This window comes from Microtus pennsylvanicus, chromosome X, assembly GCF_037038515.1.
Source record: "Microtus pennsylvanicus isolate mMicPen1 chromosome X, mMicPen1.hap1, whole genome shotgun sequence".
NCBI lineage: Eukaryota > Metazoa > Chordata > Mammalia > Rodentia > Cricetidae > Microtus > Microtus pennsylvanicus.
This window is the reverse complement of record NC_134601.1, coordinates 142,159,638-142,178,280: the sequence shown is the minus strand read 5'-3', so window position 1 is coordinate 142,178,280 and position 18,643 is coordinate 142,159,638. Positions and strand designations below refer to the sequence as shown.

Sequence of the window (18,643 nt, the reverse complement as noted above, 5' to 3'; positions counted from 1 at the left end):
TGATTTTTATTACAAAGTGCATTATGTGATGCAATCTTACCCTATTGAACACCATGTATCTGCACTTGCTTCTGATTTATCAATAGACTGCCTGTAAGATATAAAGGCATCCTGAACTTTCCCAATACTTGAATAGCACCTAAGAAGAAGAGGGAAGGGTGGAATGTAAGAAAATTCCATCAATAACCAAAACAAATTACATTTGTTTAAAAAGGGTTATATACCAAAGCAACAATTTTTTAAATGTATTATGCTAATATATCTAGGTACATGGGTATATATGTAGAAGGATATTGCAATATACAATAATAACTAGAAATTCAAAACTGTATTATAGTTTCCTTAAGCATGCTAAAGTATACTGCATTGATACAATCTATTAAAATGAGTAGGCCTTATCACTTCAGTATTATAAAACTGAAGGTTAAGCACAGTCCCTCCACACTCTGCTTTTTTATCTTGAGCTCTAGTTTTGCAGCCAGAATACAGAGTTCTAAAAGCCAAAACCACATGTTTTTAGTAAGAGCTAATGAATTTTTTAAATAACAAAAGGCAAATGTTCTTTAACTTATAAAAATGCAAATGTGATGGTTAATCTCTAAGTATCATAAACAGTATAAATATAGTATATAGTATTTCATGACTAGCCAAGACAGCAATATAAGATTGAGGTTTCAATCTCTGTCATTTTCTTACTGAGGATGTACCTAAAGGATGCAAAGCATTACTGAAACTATAAAAATAGAAATTATGCTTGGTGCTGTAAGAAAAAATAAACAAAAACCCTAGATCTTGCATTCAAGGAACATACAATTTAATTACTTTTCTTTTGTTCTTTCCTTTTATTCTGTCCCCACCCTGGGTCTTGGTTTGTAGCCCTGGCTAGACTAGAACTCAAAGAGGTTCACCTGCCTCTGCCTTCTGAATGTTAGAATTAAAGTTCTGCTTCACTACCCCTAACAAGTTTGCAATTTAAATGAGGATTGAAGGCACTATAAATATCATAATGCCACACCAAATGACTAACACAGACATTTTAAGAAGAGACCACAATTTATTCAAAATTTGGAAAGTTAAAAAGAGTGATCAAGTGAGAGTAAAGAATGGGAATATTTATAGATAAATATTATTTAGAGCAGAAATTCCTAACTGCCAGCAAGTAAATCAGAGAAAAAGATAGCTTTCCAGTAAACTAGGATTTATCTTATTATTTGCTTATGTTGGGAGAACACTAGTTAAGAGTAATCAAAAGAAAAAGTAAATCTGAAAATCTTTACGTGTTTAAAGACTATTTCTATCCTCCTAATTACTCCTTGAAAAGTGTATGAACCACTGAATCAGATACAGGGGATGAAAGGAGATATTTCAAATAGATTTGAACTACATGGACAAATCCTGACGTATTTGTCTAAAATTAAGTGCACACACACTCTTTTGGACAACCCCCCAAAAACCCCAAAATCTATTTTCCTAACAATGGGAGTGGCTGTGATAAAAACACTTTACAAGAATATTAATATGCCAGCAAATATAGTACAGACTGAAAGGAAAATTATGTAAAGGCAAGAGGATAATTACATTCACTGGTTTGGAACATGTCAAAGCGAGATGAAAGGAATGGAAGCAGAAAGAGCAAAAGAAGGGAGGAAAAATAAAAGGAAGAGTAGAACAGACTTCATAATTGATTATTATATATGCACTGAAGTGCTGCCACAACTTAGTTGCAAAATCCGATTAAACAGTGAAAGGGAGAAACTAGAGATGTAGCTCATTAGCAGTAGTAGAGCTTGCCTAGGCCCAGGAACCCTCTCTTTCAAAAGAGAAGAAAAAGAAAGAAGGAAAGGGTAGAATATGATTTTTGTCACAAAAGGAAATGAAGTTGATTGGAGAATATGATGAATAAAAAGATGAGGCAATCAGGATGGAAAACCTATGTGAAAACATTGAAATTTAAAATAGCTCTATAGAAATCTACCTTTGAAATTTATCTATATGAAGAAAATCTGTAAGAACAGAGGACATCTAGTAAAAACAGGCCTAAGAATTACTATCATACAGACTGGACAGTATCAAAAAAATTACTGACTAGACAGAGAAGCACATTTCACATAGTACCGACGAACTGTTCTATGGAAAAAAAAATTGTGACATGAGGTCAGTAATAAAGTAAAAAATGGAACAAAAGCATAGGGACAAGGACAGAAAGACAACCTTTAAAATATTATTTATTCATAAACATCTCATATTAAAAGCAAAACATTAGACGGTAGTGACTGTAAGAAAGCATCAAAAAGTTTAATGTAGACCCATAATATTATAACAGATGAAAAATAATTACTCTCTGAAATGATCATCTTGAATCATAAAACAAATTAGACTATGATAACTATCCCTTGTTTAAGAAGTCAGGAAAGTTTACTGCACATTTGCAAAATAATACATCTCAATGGTACAGAATATACAACCAGCTGACTGAAGAAAGAAAAAAAATATGGACTGCTGTTCACTGAAGTTGAAAATTACTGCCTTTTAAAACAGTAATTTTAGGTATGGTTCATTACAAACCAATTTTACAAAACTAGAATTTAAGTGCAATCACAAAACTGAAGCTTTGACACAGGAAGGTATGTAAGAGATCATCTATTTTGCAGCCAAGTAATTATTTGTTATAAGGGTTGGCTGTCCAGTACCTTGTACTTTTTAGCAGAATCCTAATCTCCACCCAAGGGGTCCCAGTAAGCACTTTGCTACAGTTTCTCTTGTCCCCAGAGAACCACTAATTTAATGCAATCCCTTTATGAAAGACATCACATATTTGAATCATAAAACATGGGAGATGCCAATCTGGCTCTGACCCGGAAGCTGGAAAGATGCTGTGCATGCTATCCCTGGAGAAAAGTAATTATCAACCTCACCCAGCTGTGAACCCTGAAAACTGGAAAAAATGACTGACATAGCCAGACATACCCATGAGGTGCAATGATGGCACAAACATTGGGAATAACCAAACACTTTCTGATTGAACTTAATAAGACCCACTCTACATGCATAAACTCATACTCAGTACCATTATTGAGGTTAAGAACTGTGACCAGACAGGCCTAGGTCGTAGGAAAGAACCTACTAAATGGACATAGTATTAAACTGACTCTTAATGAATTATTGTTACACCCATAGATTACTGCATCTCTTAACCTTTATTAGAGAAGCTTCTATTTACAGTAGATAGCGATTAACAGAAACCTACAAGTGATAACAGTAAAGAGAATAAGAGACTGAACATGCCTACTTCTAAATGGGGCATTTATATTACACCTAATCCTCCCCAAGATTTAGGGACCATTGCAGGTAGAGTGTTTGTGAAGAATATAAAAGGACCAGAGTCAGTGGAAGACTGAGAAAGGGGGGAGGATCTGATCTGAGAGGAATTAGGGGAGGGATGAATATGATCAAATATCAAAGTAAAAATCAAGAGGAAGAGGGAGAGAGGAACTGAAGCCTCAAAGGGGTTGTATATGTACCAACTACAATTTTACAAAAATTAACTGAGCCCGTGCTTAAATTTGAGTCTTTTGGTACCTAGTACAGTGATCTTTACACTATATTATGAAAGGTAAAATGAATTAGGATCTATCAAATGCATATAGAAAGAGGGCATCTCAAATAGCACTGAACAAATTTCTGACAGTTGATGTCTCTTTCCAGCAAATCTAAGAAGAATGTACTTACTTTCTCAAAGAATGTTAAGATTTCAAGTGAAAGTGGAACCTGAGTTCTATTGCAAATCAAATGCTAGAACTCATGAGGAAATGTACAAAGTAGTTCACGGAAAAAAAGTAGTATCTGATAGGACCTTTTTTAAAAACTAGCAACAATTCAGGTTAAATAAAAAATTAAAATAAAAGCCAGGCGGTGGTGGCACACGCCTTTAATCCCAGCACTTGGGAGGCAGAGGCAGGCGGATCTTTGTGAGTTCGAGACCAGCCTGGTCTACAAGAGCTAGTTCCAGGTCAGGCTCCAAAACCACAGAGAAACCCTGCCTCAAAAAACAAAAACAGAAAAAAAATTAAAATAAGAAATGCCCTCTTAAGGAAACAGGATTATGTTATGATGAAACTAATATATTTAGAAGCTTTCTTTTATCATTTACCTTTCAGGAACCTTTATTATAATCTATTAAGAAAAAATATACTTGTTCAAGGTATAAATGAATGTCGAAGTTTAAAATCTCTTCGCTTTAACTATCAACAGCAGAATATAACTATCTGGTTAAATCTCACCTTCCAAGGAAATACCAAGACTGGCCAGAATTTGGATCTGCTTCCAGGGACTTCTGGAGATACTGAATAGCATAACTTTCCTTGGTGGCCTTATCTCCCAGGAGATCCACAGTGTGATGCATCCAACCTTTAAAACATTAACATATACTATATAGTAGTTATGTTTTTAAAAATATGAAGCAGAAAATTAGCAAAAATAAGCTTTTCCATCAAAGTATTACTGATCTACTTCAGAAAACACATTCTAATATTTTAGAACTAATAATTCTTGCAATAAGAAATTCTTTCTCATAGGAAGGAATGCCAAAGAGATAAAGAGCTTTTAAAAGAAATTAAAGAGTTTAAAAATTATTACTTAACAACCAGTAGATTACAAATTCAAGATAACTTCAATAATCTACCATTAAACATGTCCACTGTAAAAGGAAGAAGTTAAACTTTCGTTATTCGCAGATGATATGATAGTGTACATAAGCGACCCCCAAAACTCCACCAAAGAACTTTTACAGCTGATAAACAGCTTTAGTAATGTGGCAGGATACAAGATCAACTCCAAAAAATCAGTCGCCCTCTTATACACAAAGGATAAGGAAGCAGAGAGGGAAATCAGAGAAGCTTCTCCATTCACGATAGCCACAAACAGCATAAAATATCTTGGGGTAAATCTAACCAAGGAAGTGAAAGATCTATATGACAAGAACTTTAAGGCATTGAAGAAAGAAATTGAAGAGGATACCAAAAAATGGATGGACATCCCTTGCTCTTGGATTGGGAGGATCAACATAGTAAAAATGGCAATTCTACCAAAGGCAATTTATAGATTCAATGCAATCCCCATCAAGATCCCATCAAAATTCTTCACAGATCTGGAGAGGACAATAATCAACTTTATATGGAAAAACAAAAAACCCAGGATAGCCAAAACAATCCTATACAATAAAGGATATTCTGGAGGCATTACCATCCCTGACTTCAAACTCTATTACAGAGCTACAGTAATGAAAACAGGGTGGTACTGGCATAAAAACAGAGAAGTCGACCAATGGAATCGTATAGAAGACACGGATTTTATCCCACAAACCTATGAACACCTCATTTTCGATAAAGGAGCTAAAAGTATACAATGGAAGAAAGAAAGCATCTTCAACAAATGGTGCTGGAACAACTGGATGTCAACCTGTAGGAGAATGAAAATAGACCCATATCTATCACCATGCACAAAACTCAAGTCCAAATGGATTAAAGGCCTCAATATCAGCCCGAACACACTGAACCTGATAGAAGAGAAAGTGGGAAATACCCTACAACAGATGGGCACAGGTGATCGCTTCTTAGGTATAACCCCAGAAGCACAGACATTAAGGGCAACATTGAATAAATGGGACCTACTAAAACTGAGAAGCTTCTGTAAAGCAAAGGACACTGTCACTAAGACACAAAGGCAACCTACTGACTGGGAGAAGATCTTCACCAACCCCGCAACAGACAAAGGTCTGATCTCCAAAATATATAGAGAACTCAAGAAACTAGACTTTAAAATGCTAATTAACCCAATTAACAAATGGGGCACTGAACTGAACAGAGAATTCTCAACAGAAGAACTTCAAATGGCCAAAAGATACTTAAGGTCGTGCTCAATTTCCTTAGCAATCAGGGAAATGCAAATCAAAACAACTTTGAGATACCATCTTACACCTGTCAGAATGGCTAAAATAAAAGACTCCAATGATAGCCTTTGCTGGAGAGGCTGTGGAGGAAGGGGTACCCTCATCCATTGATGGTGGGAATGCAATCTGGTGCAACCACTGTGGAAGTCAGTGTTTCGGTTTATCAGGAAATTCGGGATCAACCTACCCCTGGACCCAGCAATACCACTCTTGGGAATTTACCCAAGAGATGCTCTATCACATGTCAAAAGCATTTGTTCAACTATGTTCATAGCAGTATTATTTGTGATAGCCGGAACCTGGAAACAACCTAGATGCCCTTCAATGGAAGAATGGATGAAGAAAGTATGGAATATATACACACTAGAGTACTACGCTGCGGTAAAAAACAATGACTTCTCTAATTTTGCATGCAAATGGATGGAAATAGAAAACACTATCCTGAGTGAGTTATCCCAGACACAAAAAGATGAACATGGGATGTACTCACTCATAATTGGTTTCTAGCCATAAGTAGGGGTCACGGAGTCTACAATAGGCGAACCTAAAGAAGCTGAGTAAGAAGGTGAACCCAAGGAAAAACATATAGTTATCCTCTTGGATAAGGGAAGTAGACAAAATTGCCGGGGAGAAAAGTGGGATCTTGGGGGTGGGGTGGGATGGGATGGGGGTAAGGGGAGATGGGGAGAGAAAAGGTAGAAGGGAAGGAGGGGGGACTTGGGGAAACAGGAGGATCGGGATAAAGGAAGGTTGGATAGGGGGCACAGAACCACAATTCTTAGTTAAGGGACCCACTTTAGGGTGGGCAGGAGAATTGACCCTAGAGGGGCTCCCAGGTGCCCAAGCTGAGGTCCCCAGTTAGTTCCTTGGGCAGCTGAGGATAGGGAACCTGAAATGACCCTATCCTAGAGCAATACTGATGAATATCTTGCATATCATCCTAGAACTTTCATCTGGCAACGGATGGAGATAGAGACAGAGACCCACACTGGAGCACTGGACTGAGCTCCCAAGGTCCCAATGAGGAGCAGAAGGAGGGAGAACATGAGCAAAAAAGTCGGGACCACTAGGGGTGCACCCACCCACTGAGACAGTGGAGCTGATCTACTGGGAGCTCACCAAGGCCAGCTGGACTGCTACCAAAAAAGCATGGGATAAAACTTGACTCTCTGAACATGGCGAACAATGAGGGCTGATGAGACGCCAAAGACAATGGCACGTGGTTTTGATCCTATGCAATCTGCTGGCTTGGTGGGAGCCTAGCCAGTTTGGATGTTCACCTTCCTAGATATGGACGGAGGGGGGAGGACCTAGGACTTACCACAGGACAGAGAACCCTGACTGCTCTTTGGACTGGAGAGGGAGGGGGAGAGGAGTGGGGGGAAGGGGAGAGGGGTGGGAGGAGGGGGAGAAGAGTGGGAGGAGGGGGAGGGAAATGGGAGGCTGGGAGGAGGTGGAAATTTGTTTTTTTTTTCTTTCTTTATTGTCCTTTTATCAATAAAAAAAAAAAGAAAAAAAAAGAAACATGTCCACTGTAAAGGTATACATTATCAATCAAAATTATAAATAACAAGACTGCATTGACTACTAGTAATTTTTCCATATTGATACAAAGAACATAGAAATATCATACATACTATTCTATATAAAAATTAAGTATAAAGAATCTCCAAGATAATCTTTTGGTCCAATATTTACTTCCGAAAAATACATGTAAAACTGTATAACTAATGACAGTTCAGATTAATATACATGCACAATCTTACCTCCCTGGGTAAACAAATTCACATTGCATGTAAAATAGAAACTATAAAGAATTATAAAATGCTTAACTTTAAAAAATAGAACTATATAAAACCTCTATTCAAATGTTAGGAGTAGGACAAAATACGTAACAAACTTTTCTATGAATATGATCAAGGGACTGGAGATGACTCAGCAGTTAGGAGCACTCACTGGTTGTTTAAGAGAACTGGGTTCAATAGAATATGATCAAGGGACAGGAGATGACTCAGCAGTTAGGAGAACTCACTGGTTGTTTAAGAGAACCTGGTAACCCAGGTTTTGTAACTCCAGTTTCAGGGGATCTAATGATTGCTGCTTTGTTTGTTTTCTTTTTTTTTCTTCTTTTTTTTTTTTTGGAGGGGGGTGTTGAGCCTTGGGTGGCCTGGACTAGCCCAGCCTTGAACTCAGAGATCTGTCTGCCTCTGCCTCTCAAATGTTGGGATAGCAGGCCAGCATCATCAGCTCAGACTGATGATGTCTTCTGGCCTTGGAAGGCACCAAACATGCCCTTGTTACACAGACATAAATGTAAGCAAAACAACCATACGCATAATATATATATTATATATATATTATATATATTATTAATTATATATAATATATATAATTATATATTAATTATATATATATATAGTTGAAAACAAAAAAAAATGGTAAGTAGTTAATCCAGCAAAAAATATACCATGGAATACTGTATTTTAAATCTTTGAAATGTGTAAGATAAATTTGGTTAAATTTGGCAGTAGGTCACATTTCAATTGTAAATCACTTCAATGTATAAAATTAGCTCTGTTCTTGGTACAGTCTACAGCACATTAAACAAAGTTAAACAAACAAAACACTCTTTCCCAACTCTCTCCTTTTATTACTAGCAAAACAAGATGGAGATGGGGGAGTGACATCATCCACCAGGCAAAAGCATTTGTTAAGCAAGTTTGAGCACTTAAATTCAACCCTTGGTAGAAAAAGAAAACGGACTCCTTAACGGTGTAGGTGTCCTCTGGCAACCACATGTCTACCATGGCACCTGTGTGCCTGTAAGTGCAAGTCCCTTCCCCTATACTAAATTAAAACACTTAAAAAGCAGAATCTAGAAAAACAGCCTCGAAAAGGAGTTGGTCCTGAAGCAGGAAACAAGTTGCTATAAAGTGGACATAATTACACAAAATTATGAGTGTTGTTAATTAATTCTGGCTTGGCTGTAAGGTAAAAGCGAAGGCGGTTACGCCAGGAAAAGACACAGACACGCGGCAGTCCCACGTGGGTGCACTTTAATGGGGGGAGGGGCAACAGGCAGGGACAGGTGTGTAATACACTAGGAGAGCAAAAGGGGGAAGGGAAAGGGGCGAACTCGTAAAGACCTTCGCTTTTAACGGGGAATGCAAAAGGCTTCTGGGAAATGTCCGTATCCAGGAGAATGCTGGGAACTGTAGTTCGGCTAAGGAACAACAATGAGTTTATTTGTATATTCTGAAATTTAACAAAACACTGTCAGAAGTCAGGTGATTTATGATTCAGAACAATAAAATCACAATATTCAAATCTATTTCTTAAGTTTAAAAAATATATAGTGATAGATAGATAGATAGATAGATAGATAGATAGATAGATAGATAGATCACATTAACTGATAGGTAAATAATTTTAAAGTTATCACACTTGTTTTTTCTGACCTAAAAATCCAAAACTTTTTCACTGTACTACATGTTTAAATTTAAAAATAAAAATTCACATTACTCAAACACTATAATTTATTCAATTAAAATTCTAATAGCTAAAACTGAACTGTAAAAACAAAGGTTTTATATGAAGGTGTGGAGGTTTGAATGAGATGATTCCTAGAGTCTTGGCCATTTGAATATTTGGTCCAAAGTTTATGACAGTTGGGTAGGATTTAGGAGCTATGGTTTCACAGAAGTATGTCACTGGGGTGGGGTTTTGAATCTCCAAAAGCTCCCTGGCATCATTATCAGTTAATATGAGGGAGCAATTGCATGCTCGTGCCCCCCCCACTCCCAATCCCTTCTGGTTCTTATTCCTGTTTATGGTTGGAGATGTGTGCTTTCAGTTGTTCCTGCCAAAATTCCTGCCTGCTTCCATATTTCCCTACCATGACATGATAGATTCTTATGCTTCTGGAGCCATAAGATCAAACAAAATAAGCCCTTCTTTCTCCAAGTTGCCTTGGTCATGGTGTTTTATCACAGTAATACAAAAGTAACTAATACAGCAGGCAATGTGTTCATTACACATAGTCAATCACAATAAATCTGTTCAACTAAATTCAAAATTACACAAAAAATACTATAAATATGTGCACGCACACATACACATTAGTTAAAAATTAACAAATGATTCCATGACAGCCAAAGATACACAGAGAAACCCCGTTTCAAAAAAATAAAAAATTAAAAAAAAATAAAAATAAAGCAAATGATTTTCCCAAACCTAAACCAAACAAAACTGAGAGGATAACTCCAACACAAAACACAGAAATGAAATAACTCAATAATTAGGTAAGAAAATTAAGTACTGGACGGCTTCTTTGCTCTCTTCTTCAAGACGACACAAAGATCTAAATGGTTACATAGTCTCATGTTTAACATTAAAATAGGACTGTGTCCTTATAAAAACCACAGTGTGCTAGAGTTTGTATACTTTTTAGATAAAATATTTTAGTGATTAATATTCATGAAGCTGTGAAAGGAAGCTCATCAACCACTGAATAAACAGGCAAATCACTCAATTTCACAGAGCATTAAGCATAAATATAAGGTGGCACAAAGGAAGTGCTCATACTTTTTCACACAATAAATAGCTAAATAATAGGGAGAATTTTCAGAATTTAAGAGGACCATTTAGCCAGGTTGTGGTGGTGGCGACGATCTGTGAGTTCCAGGCCAGCCCGGTCTACAAGAACAGCCAGGGCTACACAGAGAAACTCTGTCTTGAAAAACAAAACCCAACCCTCCCCCTACCACAAAAGAACAATCTATATCCAAGAATTATACTACAGAGCTAGACTGTAAGATGGGAAATGCTTGGCAGAAGGTTCAGATTTTTATCAACCCTGAAAACAGAAAAAAAACATAAGATATAAATTACATACCTAATTGTTGTAAGACAGTTGCTTTTACTTGTGCTGAAAGGTTGTCTGTTTGCAAAAGTTGCTCATAAGCTTCTTTTGCAGAATGATACTTTCTCTAAAAAGCAGAAAAAGAAATATAGAGAAAAATGAAACCAATATAACCTTTAAAGAACTATGGCATATATTAAGAATTATATAATATTTATTATGCTTTGGCACATTTTAAAAAACTAGCTGGAAGTGAAAATGGCTGATTCTATTACTAAATGTTTGTTTTTAACACTAGACAAATTCAAATTGTATCCAATGCTAATAATAAACACCCACTATAGAAAAAATCATTAAAGTATGACCTTTTAAATATTTGCCAACTCCCAATAGTCAAAATCACTTCAACTTATTTAATAATGAAAATCATCTCAATTTTACTTAATAACATTCACGAAGCCAGAGTACTCTCCAAGTGTAAAATCTGTCTGCTTAGGAACAAGTTTCTAAGCAACACAATAATCAAGAACATACTCAAAAAAAATGATATAATAAAATCACAGGTACAAATGTAATTAAAATCTCAGTTATAAACGTATACTTTCCAAAATATGAAATCTTACAAATATTTATAACATCTATAATTTGAAATATATCACAAGTCCCATAATTACAGTATAACAATGCTTACAGTATTTTCAAGTTCCATAGGCAAATCTGTAAATGCAACTATTTACTCACAGTACTCTCCTCAAAGTTTCACCATGACCAAAAGCTATTATCACAACAGTCAAAGTTTAAAGCTACTCCTTCAAAGCAAAAGGAAAAGGCTGAAAAATGAAAAGCTTACAAGCACTGCCTTTAAATTATACTTGGTAGAACAACAGGTATAGGGAAAAATACAAAACTGGTTATGTGAACCTCAAGCAAATCACTTACCCTATGATCTGACATCTACAAATTAACTAATATAAAAGGTAATGTGTAATCTTTCTATCTACAGAATCATTCTAATTATCAAATAGCACTGGAAATAACTAAGGAACTATATTATGTAAATATATTATTTCAACAATGAGGGAGCATTTTAGACAACTGCACACTGAGATAGCACTTTTTTTTTTTTTCGAGACAGGGTTCCTCTGTAGCTTTGGAGCCTGTCCTGGAATTAGCTCTTGTAGACCAGGGTGGCCTCAATCTCCTGAGTGCTGGGATTAAAGGTGTGAGCCACCACCGCCCGGCTATCAGCATTTAGTAACTGAACTTCTATTTATCAACTCAACTAATTTCTAAGACATTAATCTTGTCTAGTCTACAAAAGTTAAGTAGGCAATTACTGAAGAATAAGGGCCAGCCTACTCAATCTAATTCCTTCAGCCAAAAAGTATTTATTGAACATCTAACACATCATAATGGAAATGGTTGGGCCACAATGTAGCTTGAAGAATAAAGACAGAAAAACAAAATACATCAATCATGCTGTGTACTGATAGTACATTTTGGAGAAGAATGAGCAGATGGTTAGAATACTAGAAGACTGCTCACAACGACCTTGCTAAGTAAGTCAATTGACTGTTTAAAGCTAAGATCATAGACACAATGAACTATTTCAACTAATATAAACAGATTTATACCTTAAAAAATACATTGTGAACTATCTCAATGTTACTACACATGCAAAAACTAGAAATACAAAACAATGACACACTTGAAGATATATGTTCATCCTAACAAAAAACACAAAGTTGGCTTCTGCCTCATATCACATACAAAACAATAACTGCATTAAAGTGAATTCACTGAACATGGGCAAAAGACCACAAACCACAAGTAAGAATAAAGACTTCACAAAACAAAACAACTTAAATCCCAGCCAGAGGGATATAATTTCTCAAAACAATAAAAATTAAAATTAAAAAAAGTTGGAGAGATGGTTGAGTGTTTATTGCTTTTGAAGAGGTCTGGGGATCCTTTCACAGCATCCACATTAGGTGGATCACAATTACCTGTAAATCCAAGGGCACACATGTGTACACAAACCATGTAGACCCTCAGGCAGGTAGACAAACACACACACACACACACACACACACACACACACACACACACGGCAAAGAAAAAAAAACCCAACATATAAAAGATTAAAGAAAACGACTAAATAAAAACTAGGTAAACACAATTTAAAAAAAGAAAAAGCACATGGGGAGGGGTTGGTCTTTTTGAGAAAAGGTTTCCCTGTGAAGCTATGGCTGTCCTGAAACTCATTCTGTAGACTAGACTGGCCTCAAACTCACTGAGATCCGCCTATTCTGTCTCTTGAGTGCTGGAATTAAAGACATGAGCCACCAACTGCCTGCTCTTAAACATAAATCTTTTAACAGGTGGAGATGAAACAAAATACTGTTTGAGCCACAGAATTTCTTAATTTCACATAGTAACTCAAGTATACAATAAAGCATGTCCCCAAAAGATACATGGTTCCTGCTACATCCTCATATTTATATTTTTGCAGGATGTAATCAGATAGTCTTAAATCATTTGTCTGTGGTTTTCAAACTCAGCTACATAGCACAGTAATTTGAGAAACTTTATAAACCAGAATTAACAACTAAAAAATGGTGATATGGCTCAGTGTAGGTAAAAGCACTTCACAAGCCTGGTGAAATGAATTTCATCCACACAATCCAAGTAAGGGGAAAGAGAGAACTGATTATATATATATACACACACACATGCACACAGTGACTGATAAAATCATTTAAAAACATGTAATAAGCATCCATTACAGAATGAAGCATTCTTCAGCAAGAAAGAAATATTAAATATAGCCATTTGAACTACCAAATCAAGTTTATAGGCAAGTCATAAGTAAAATCTCCAAGATTTCTTGTATAGCAACTGATAAAGCAAAACTATAAGTAAACTTGAGTATAAAAGCACAATATAATGCTCAGAATTTCATTAAATTATCTGAACTTAATTTCACTAATGCATGATGTAAGTGATACTGTATATTTCTTTTTGAACTTGGGTAAGTTAAAGCACTTACCTGAGTTTCATATAAGTGGGCAATGTGAAACTGAACTGGAAATGATAGAAAACAAAAAACAGTAACAATACAGCAAAGTTTGGGGGCAAATCATTCAAGAATAACAAAACAGAAAATACGCATGGCTGATAGCACAAGTACATAGATTTAAGTAATAGGAACATATTTTTACCGGCTCTTAATAAAAACTATACAATTACACTGCAGAAAAAAACAAAATAAACTATATGTAGCCATTGTTGGTCATTATAAAATGAAATTTGTTAGTTATTAGTGTTAACAGCTTAGCAAATGATATAGATTTCATCATTAACAAAGAAACAAAGAAGTCAAACCACTTGGAGGGCAACTAGTAAACAGTCTTGGAATTAACAAACACTGAAAATAAAAGAATATTTTGGCTTCTATTTTCCCCTCTTCCTGATATTATATCACCTGTGTACAAAAACAAAACCAAAAATGAAAAAACTGGTACTTTTTTATCTCGTGTGTACCTAGATTTCAAGTACTCAGATACCCTCTCAAAATTACATGTACATAGTTTATATAAATTTGTAAAAACAAGGTTCAAAGCTATTATCAAGTGTTTCTGGGAAGCTTCTTATTAATTCAGATTTCTGAAAGTATGACCCTGACACTATAAACAAGGTCTGAAAGGCTGCCTTTTGATTCATTTCTGTGGGTGATTCTTGATGCTTGTGCTTTCTAGCTCTGACCAGGTGAACAATGTCACAAAAGCAAGGTAATGAAACAAACAAACAAACAAAAAAACCATATAATGAATTTTAAAATAACATTGTGGATAAAAAGTACTATTATAAACATCAGATAAGTAATAAGATAAATATCAGATAAGTGCAAATGAAAATATCTTTAGAAAATGAAAAACCAAAGTAATAAATTTAAGTTTTTTAATGATAAACAGAAGGTATTCAAGGGCTTTTGTCTATTAATCACTACCTACTATATTATAGATCTTATAGTGAATTCCACTCATATATTTCATTACGTGAGAGGAAGACTATTATACGAAGAAGAGATGGAAAAAAATCTATGCACTTTTACACTAGTGTTCTAAAATACTGAAACTTCTGGCCACTACCATTTCTTTTAGTGTTGTCTAATAAAAGGTGGTATTAGAAATTGAAAACAAAACATCAACAACTAGTTAGTGAACTACTACCACTCTAAACTTCCTCTAAGTTGTCCTAGCTTTATGAAAAAGGATCTCATTAGCCCTTGAATTAAGTGTCCTTTAGAGTATGAAAAACACTAAAACAATATACATTTAAATTCTTTAAAGTCCTCTTTCAAACAGCATGACTTCAAAACCAAGAAAAGGCTTCAACAAATAGCAACAGGTGTTTTTTTTTTAAACTAATATTGCCATAAAAGGTCAGGAAACTAAGTTTATTCAGAAACTTAGATTTTGAGAATTAACAAAATTAATACTAGAAAGATGTGGCGTAAGAGGTCCTTCTGTTTATGTGTTGTTTTCATTGGTTAATGAATAAAGAAACTACCTTGGCCTTTTGATAGTGCAGAACTTAAAGGTAGGCAGGGAAAACAGAACTGAATGCTGGGAGAAAGAAAGCAGAGTCAGAGAGAAACCATGGATCCTCTGCTGGGGACAGTCGATAGGAATTTTACCCGGTAAGTCACTGACACAAGGTAATACACAGATTAGTAGAGATGGCTTAAACTGAGATGTAAGAGTTAGCCAATAAGAAGTTAGAGCTAATGGACCAGGCAGTGTTTTAATTAATACAGTTTCTGTGTGGTTATTTTGGGTGTAAGCTAGCCGGGCGGCCAGGATGAGCAAGCAGCCTCTCCCTCCAACAACTGGGGCTCCAAGGTGGTCAACTAAATCCATATAAAACCTGAGAGGGATTGAAAAAGGAATTCTAGGAAAAAAAATAGAGAGCTTTTGGCTCTTTGCTGGCAGCATGCCTCAGAGAGATTTTCCTGACTCAGCAGTCACAGAAGGAAAAAAGTGGCGGTTTTAAAATGCCGGCTGTCTGGGCTATGCTGCTAGTGCAACCTCTGTCTCTTGTGGGAGACAGAGAGGGATGGGGTTTGTGAGTAAAGTGCTACGGCTTGCTTGATAGTAATGTTGACTCTCTGTGTGCCTGGAAGTGGGGCACTGTGCGAGGCTCAGAGGCAGGAGCGGCTCCGCCATGTTGGACTAGGTGGGGCAAGCAGGCACTGACTGTTACCCGAGCAATGGCGCAGCTTAAGTTTTTAAGAAGTGCTTAGCATTTTAAAAAGCACTCCTGAACAGCAAATAATTACAGATTCGCAATAGGACAGACTCAGACATAAAAGACCTCATAAAAGGGTTACAATGTTGGATATATGTAAGCAGGCTTGATAGAGAGAAGAAAAAGTATAAAATCTTTAAAGAGATAGTCATAGATTAAAAGAAGTAAAGAAAAATAAGACACATAAAATGGAAAATTCAAAGATATTCTGGATTCTGTATATTATTGTGTCTTCTTTGAATTTTTTGACTATGAAGGAGCTAAGTACAGAGACATATTTCATTGTATGGGCTGCTAAGCTAAACCAGCATGTATATTATAAAGGTATCTTGACTTCAGAATTTGGGTCTAAGGATATGGTGCTTTGGAAAAGAGGTTTTGCTTTTGTTTCTACAGAAGATGAGAACTTGTGGATTGCTTCTACACCAATATGGCTTCATAGACCACGGCCTCCTGAAACGTTGCCGTAAAAATCCTTGAAAAACTACTTCACCCAACTGGTGATTGAGATGAACCTAGCACACAGGATACACCATGAAAGACCTGATTAAAAGCACCCCCATACAACAGGAAACAGTATGGACAAATCTACACCCATATTCCCAAATATTGTCTATAGATGTTTGCTTACATTTAAAGGGGGATAGAATATAGATGTGAATAATTTGCATTAGTATGAATCTTGGTTTATTGATACTAATTTAAGGTCAATTTTGTTATATGCCTATTTATGCTCTTGATTAAGGTATTGTGATTATGTAGCTCATTTAAAAATGTAATGTATAATTAAATATAGGTTAATAGAGTCATCTTTAATAGTGAAGCTTGTAGTCAGTTAGTTAGATTTTATATATGTAGAGATATATTTTACTAAATAGGCATTCTTCAAATCTTTCAGAGACCGTCAGAATATGGCATTTAAAATGTTTTAATAACTTAGGACTTTTCACGACAGTGAGACACGTCTACTCCTGGCAGCACCAAGCTACTTCGAGAGGAAGATGGGCATCGAAGAGGCTTCTTAGCCATTTGGGCAAGAAACTGCTCTTGCCTGGACTGTTGCATAAACTGGACATGAAGAATCTGCAGAGAGAGGACTGCTGAACTTGTCTAAAGGTGAGATTATCCTTCAGGATCCCCACTTCATGAATGAGTCTGTGAGAAATTCTGCAGGATATAGAAGAAAATAACTGAACTGTCTTTGAAACTTTCTGCTTCATGGAAAACTCTGCTGGATACTATGGGTCTGTAGGCTGAAGATGGATGCACCAATGCTACAGAAGAACTCTGGATAACTGTACAGGGAGCGAGATGTCTCTGTCAATTCTAAAATTTTGGAAGTTGCTTACAATGCACTTCCTGTTCACTTAAGTAATATTATATCCTTCTGGAGTCTTTAATGGAGTTGAAGAATAGATAGTTGTTATTTTTATAGTTTTCCTTAGTTATGATAAAAGATAAAGTATATATATATATTTATATATATATATATATATATATAGTAATTGCAATTCTTGCTTGATAACTGTTTTGTTATATGTAATTTTTCTATGTTAGAGCCATCGTTTTTGTTTAAACAAAAAAGAGGAAATGGTGTAGGAGGTCCTTCTGTTTATGTGTTGCTTTCATTGGTTAATAAATAAACTGTCTTATCCCAAGGCAATCTTATAGTGAAAAGTCTCACATGATCCTGCTTTTCAAATTATAAACTGCAACTTATACTTCTTAAATACTACTAGAAACATTTCTCCTACAGAAATGGTTTTGAAAACTCACTTTACTTATTTATAACTTCTTTGTGGGGGGAAGGGGTGAGGATGGGCTGAGCTCATCCTCAACTGTTACAACTGCAGCTTTCCCAGGCTGTTAATTCAGGCTATATTACAAATTCTGGGTATAGATTCTCAACAGAGGAATCACATATGGCTGAAAGGCATTTAAGGAATTGCTCAACATCCTTAGTCATCAGAGAAATGCAAATCAAAACAACTCTGATATTCCACCTTGGCTGAGATCAAAAACATTGATAACAGATTATGCTGGAGAGGATGGTAAGGAGAACACTCCTCCATTGTTGGTGGGAGTGCAAACTTGTACAGCTGCTTGGAAAATCAGTAGTATGGAGATTTCTCAAAAAATGAGAAAACAATCTACCTCAATATCTAGCAATAACACTCCTGGGACATGTTCACAGCAGCATTGTTTGTCACAGCCAGAACCCGGAAACAGCCTAGATAGCTCTCAACTGAAGAATGGATAAAGAAAACGTGGTACATTTACACAATGGAGTACTACATAGTACTTAAAAATAATGGCATCTTGAAATTTGTGGGCAAATGGATGAGTCTAGAAAACATCGTATTGCATGAGGTAACCCAGAACCAGGATGACAAATATATGTACTCACTCATAAGTGGTTTTTAGACATAAAGCTAAGAAAAACCAGCCTACAGTCCACAATCCCAGAGAACCTAAACAACTAAGAGGATCCTAAGAGAGAATCTATATAGGGAGGAGAAAAAAAA

At 35.9% G+C, this 18,643-nt stretch overlaps 1 protein-coding gene across 15 annotated transcripts in view; it reads right to left on the bottom strand.

Annotated features, from left to right (window-relative positions):
- Nucleotides 1–18,643, bottom strand: part of Kdm6a (lysine demethylase 6A) — a 139,449-nt gene that overhangs the window by 39,955 nt on the left and 80,851 nt on the right. For all 15 annotated transcript variants that reach the window (XM_075957984.1, XM_075957981.1, XM_075957983.1 and 12 more), the window contains exons 8-11: nt 13,858–13,892; nt 10,842–10,935; nt 4,281–4,407; nt 41–139 (exon numbers count right to left, since the gene is read on the bottom strand). In XM_075957984.1, the coding sequence (XP_075814099.1) occupies nt 41–139; nt 4,281–4,407; nt 10,842–10,935; nt 13,858–13,892 (355 nt within the window). The remainder of the gene's footprint in view (nt 1–40; nt 140–4,280; nt 4,408–10,841; nt 10,936–13,857; nt 13,893–18,643) is intronic.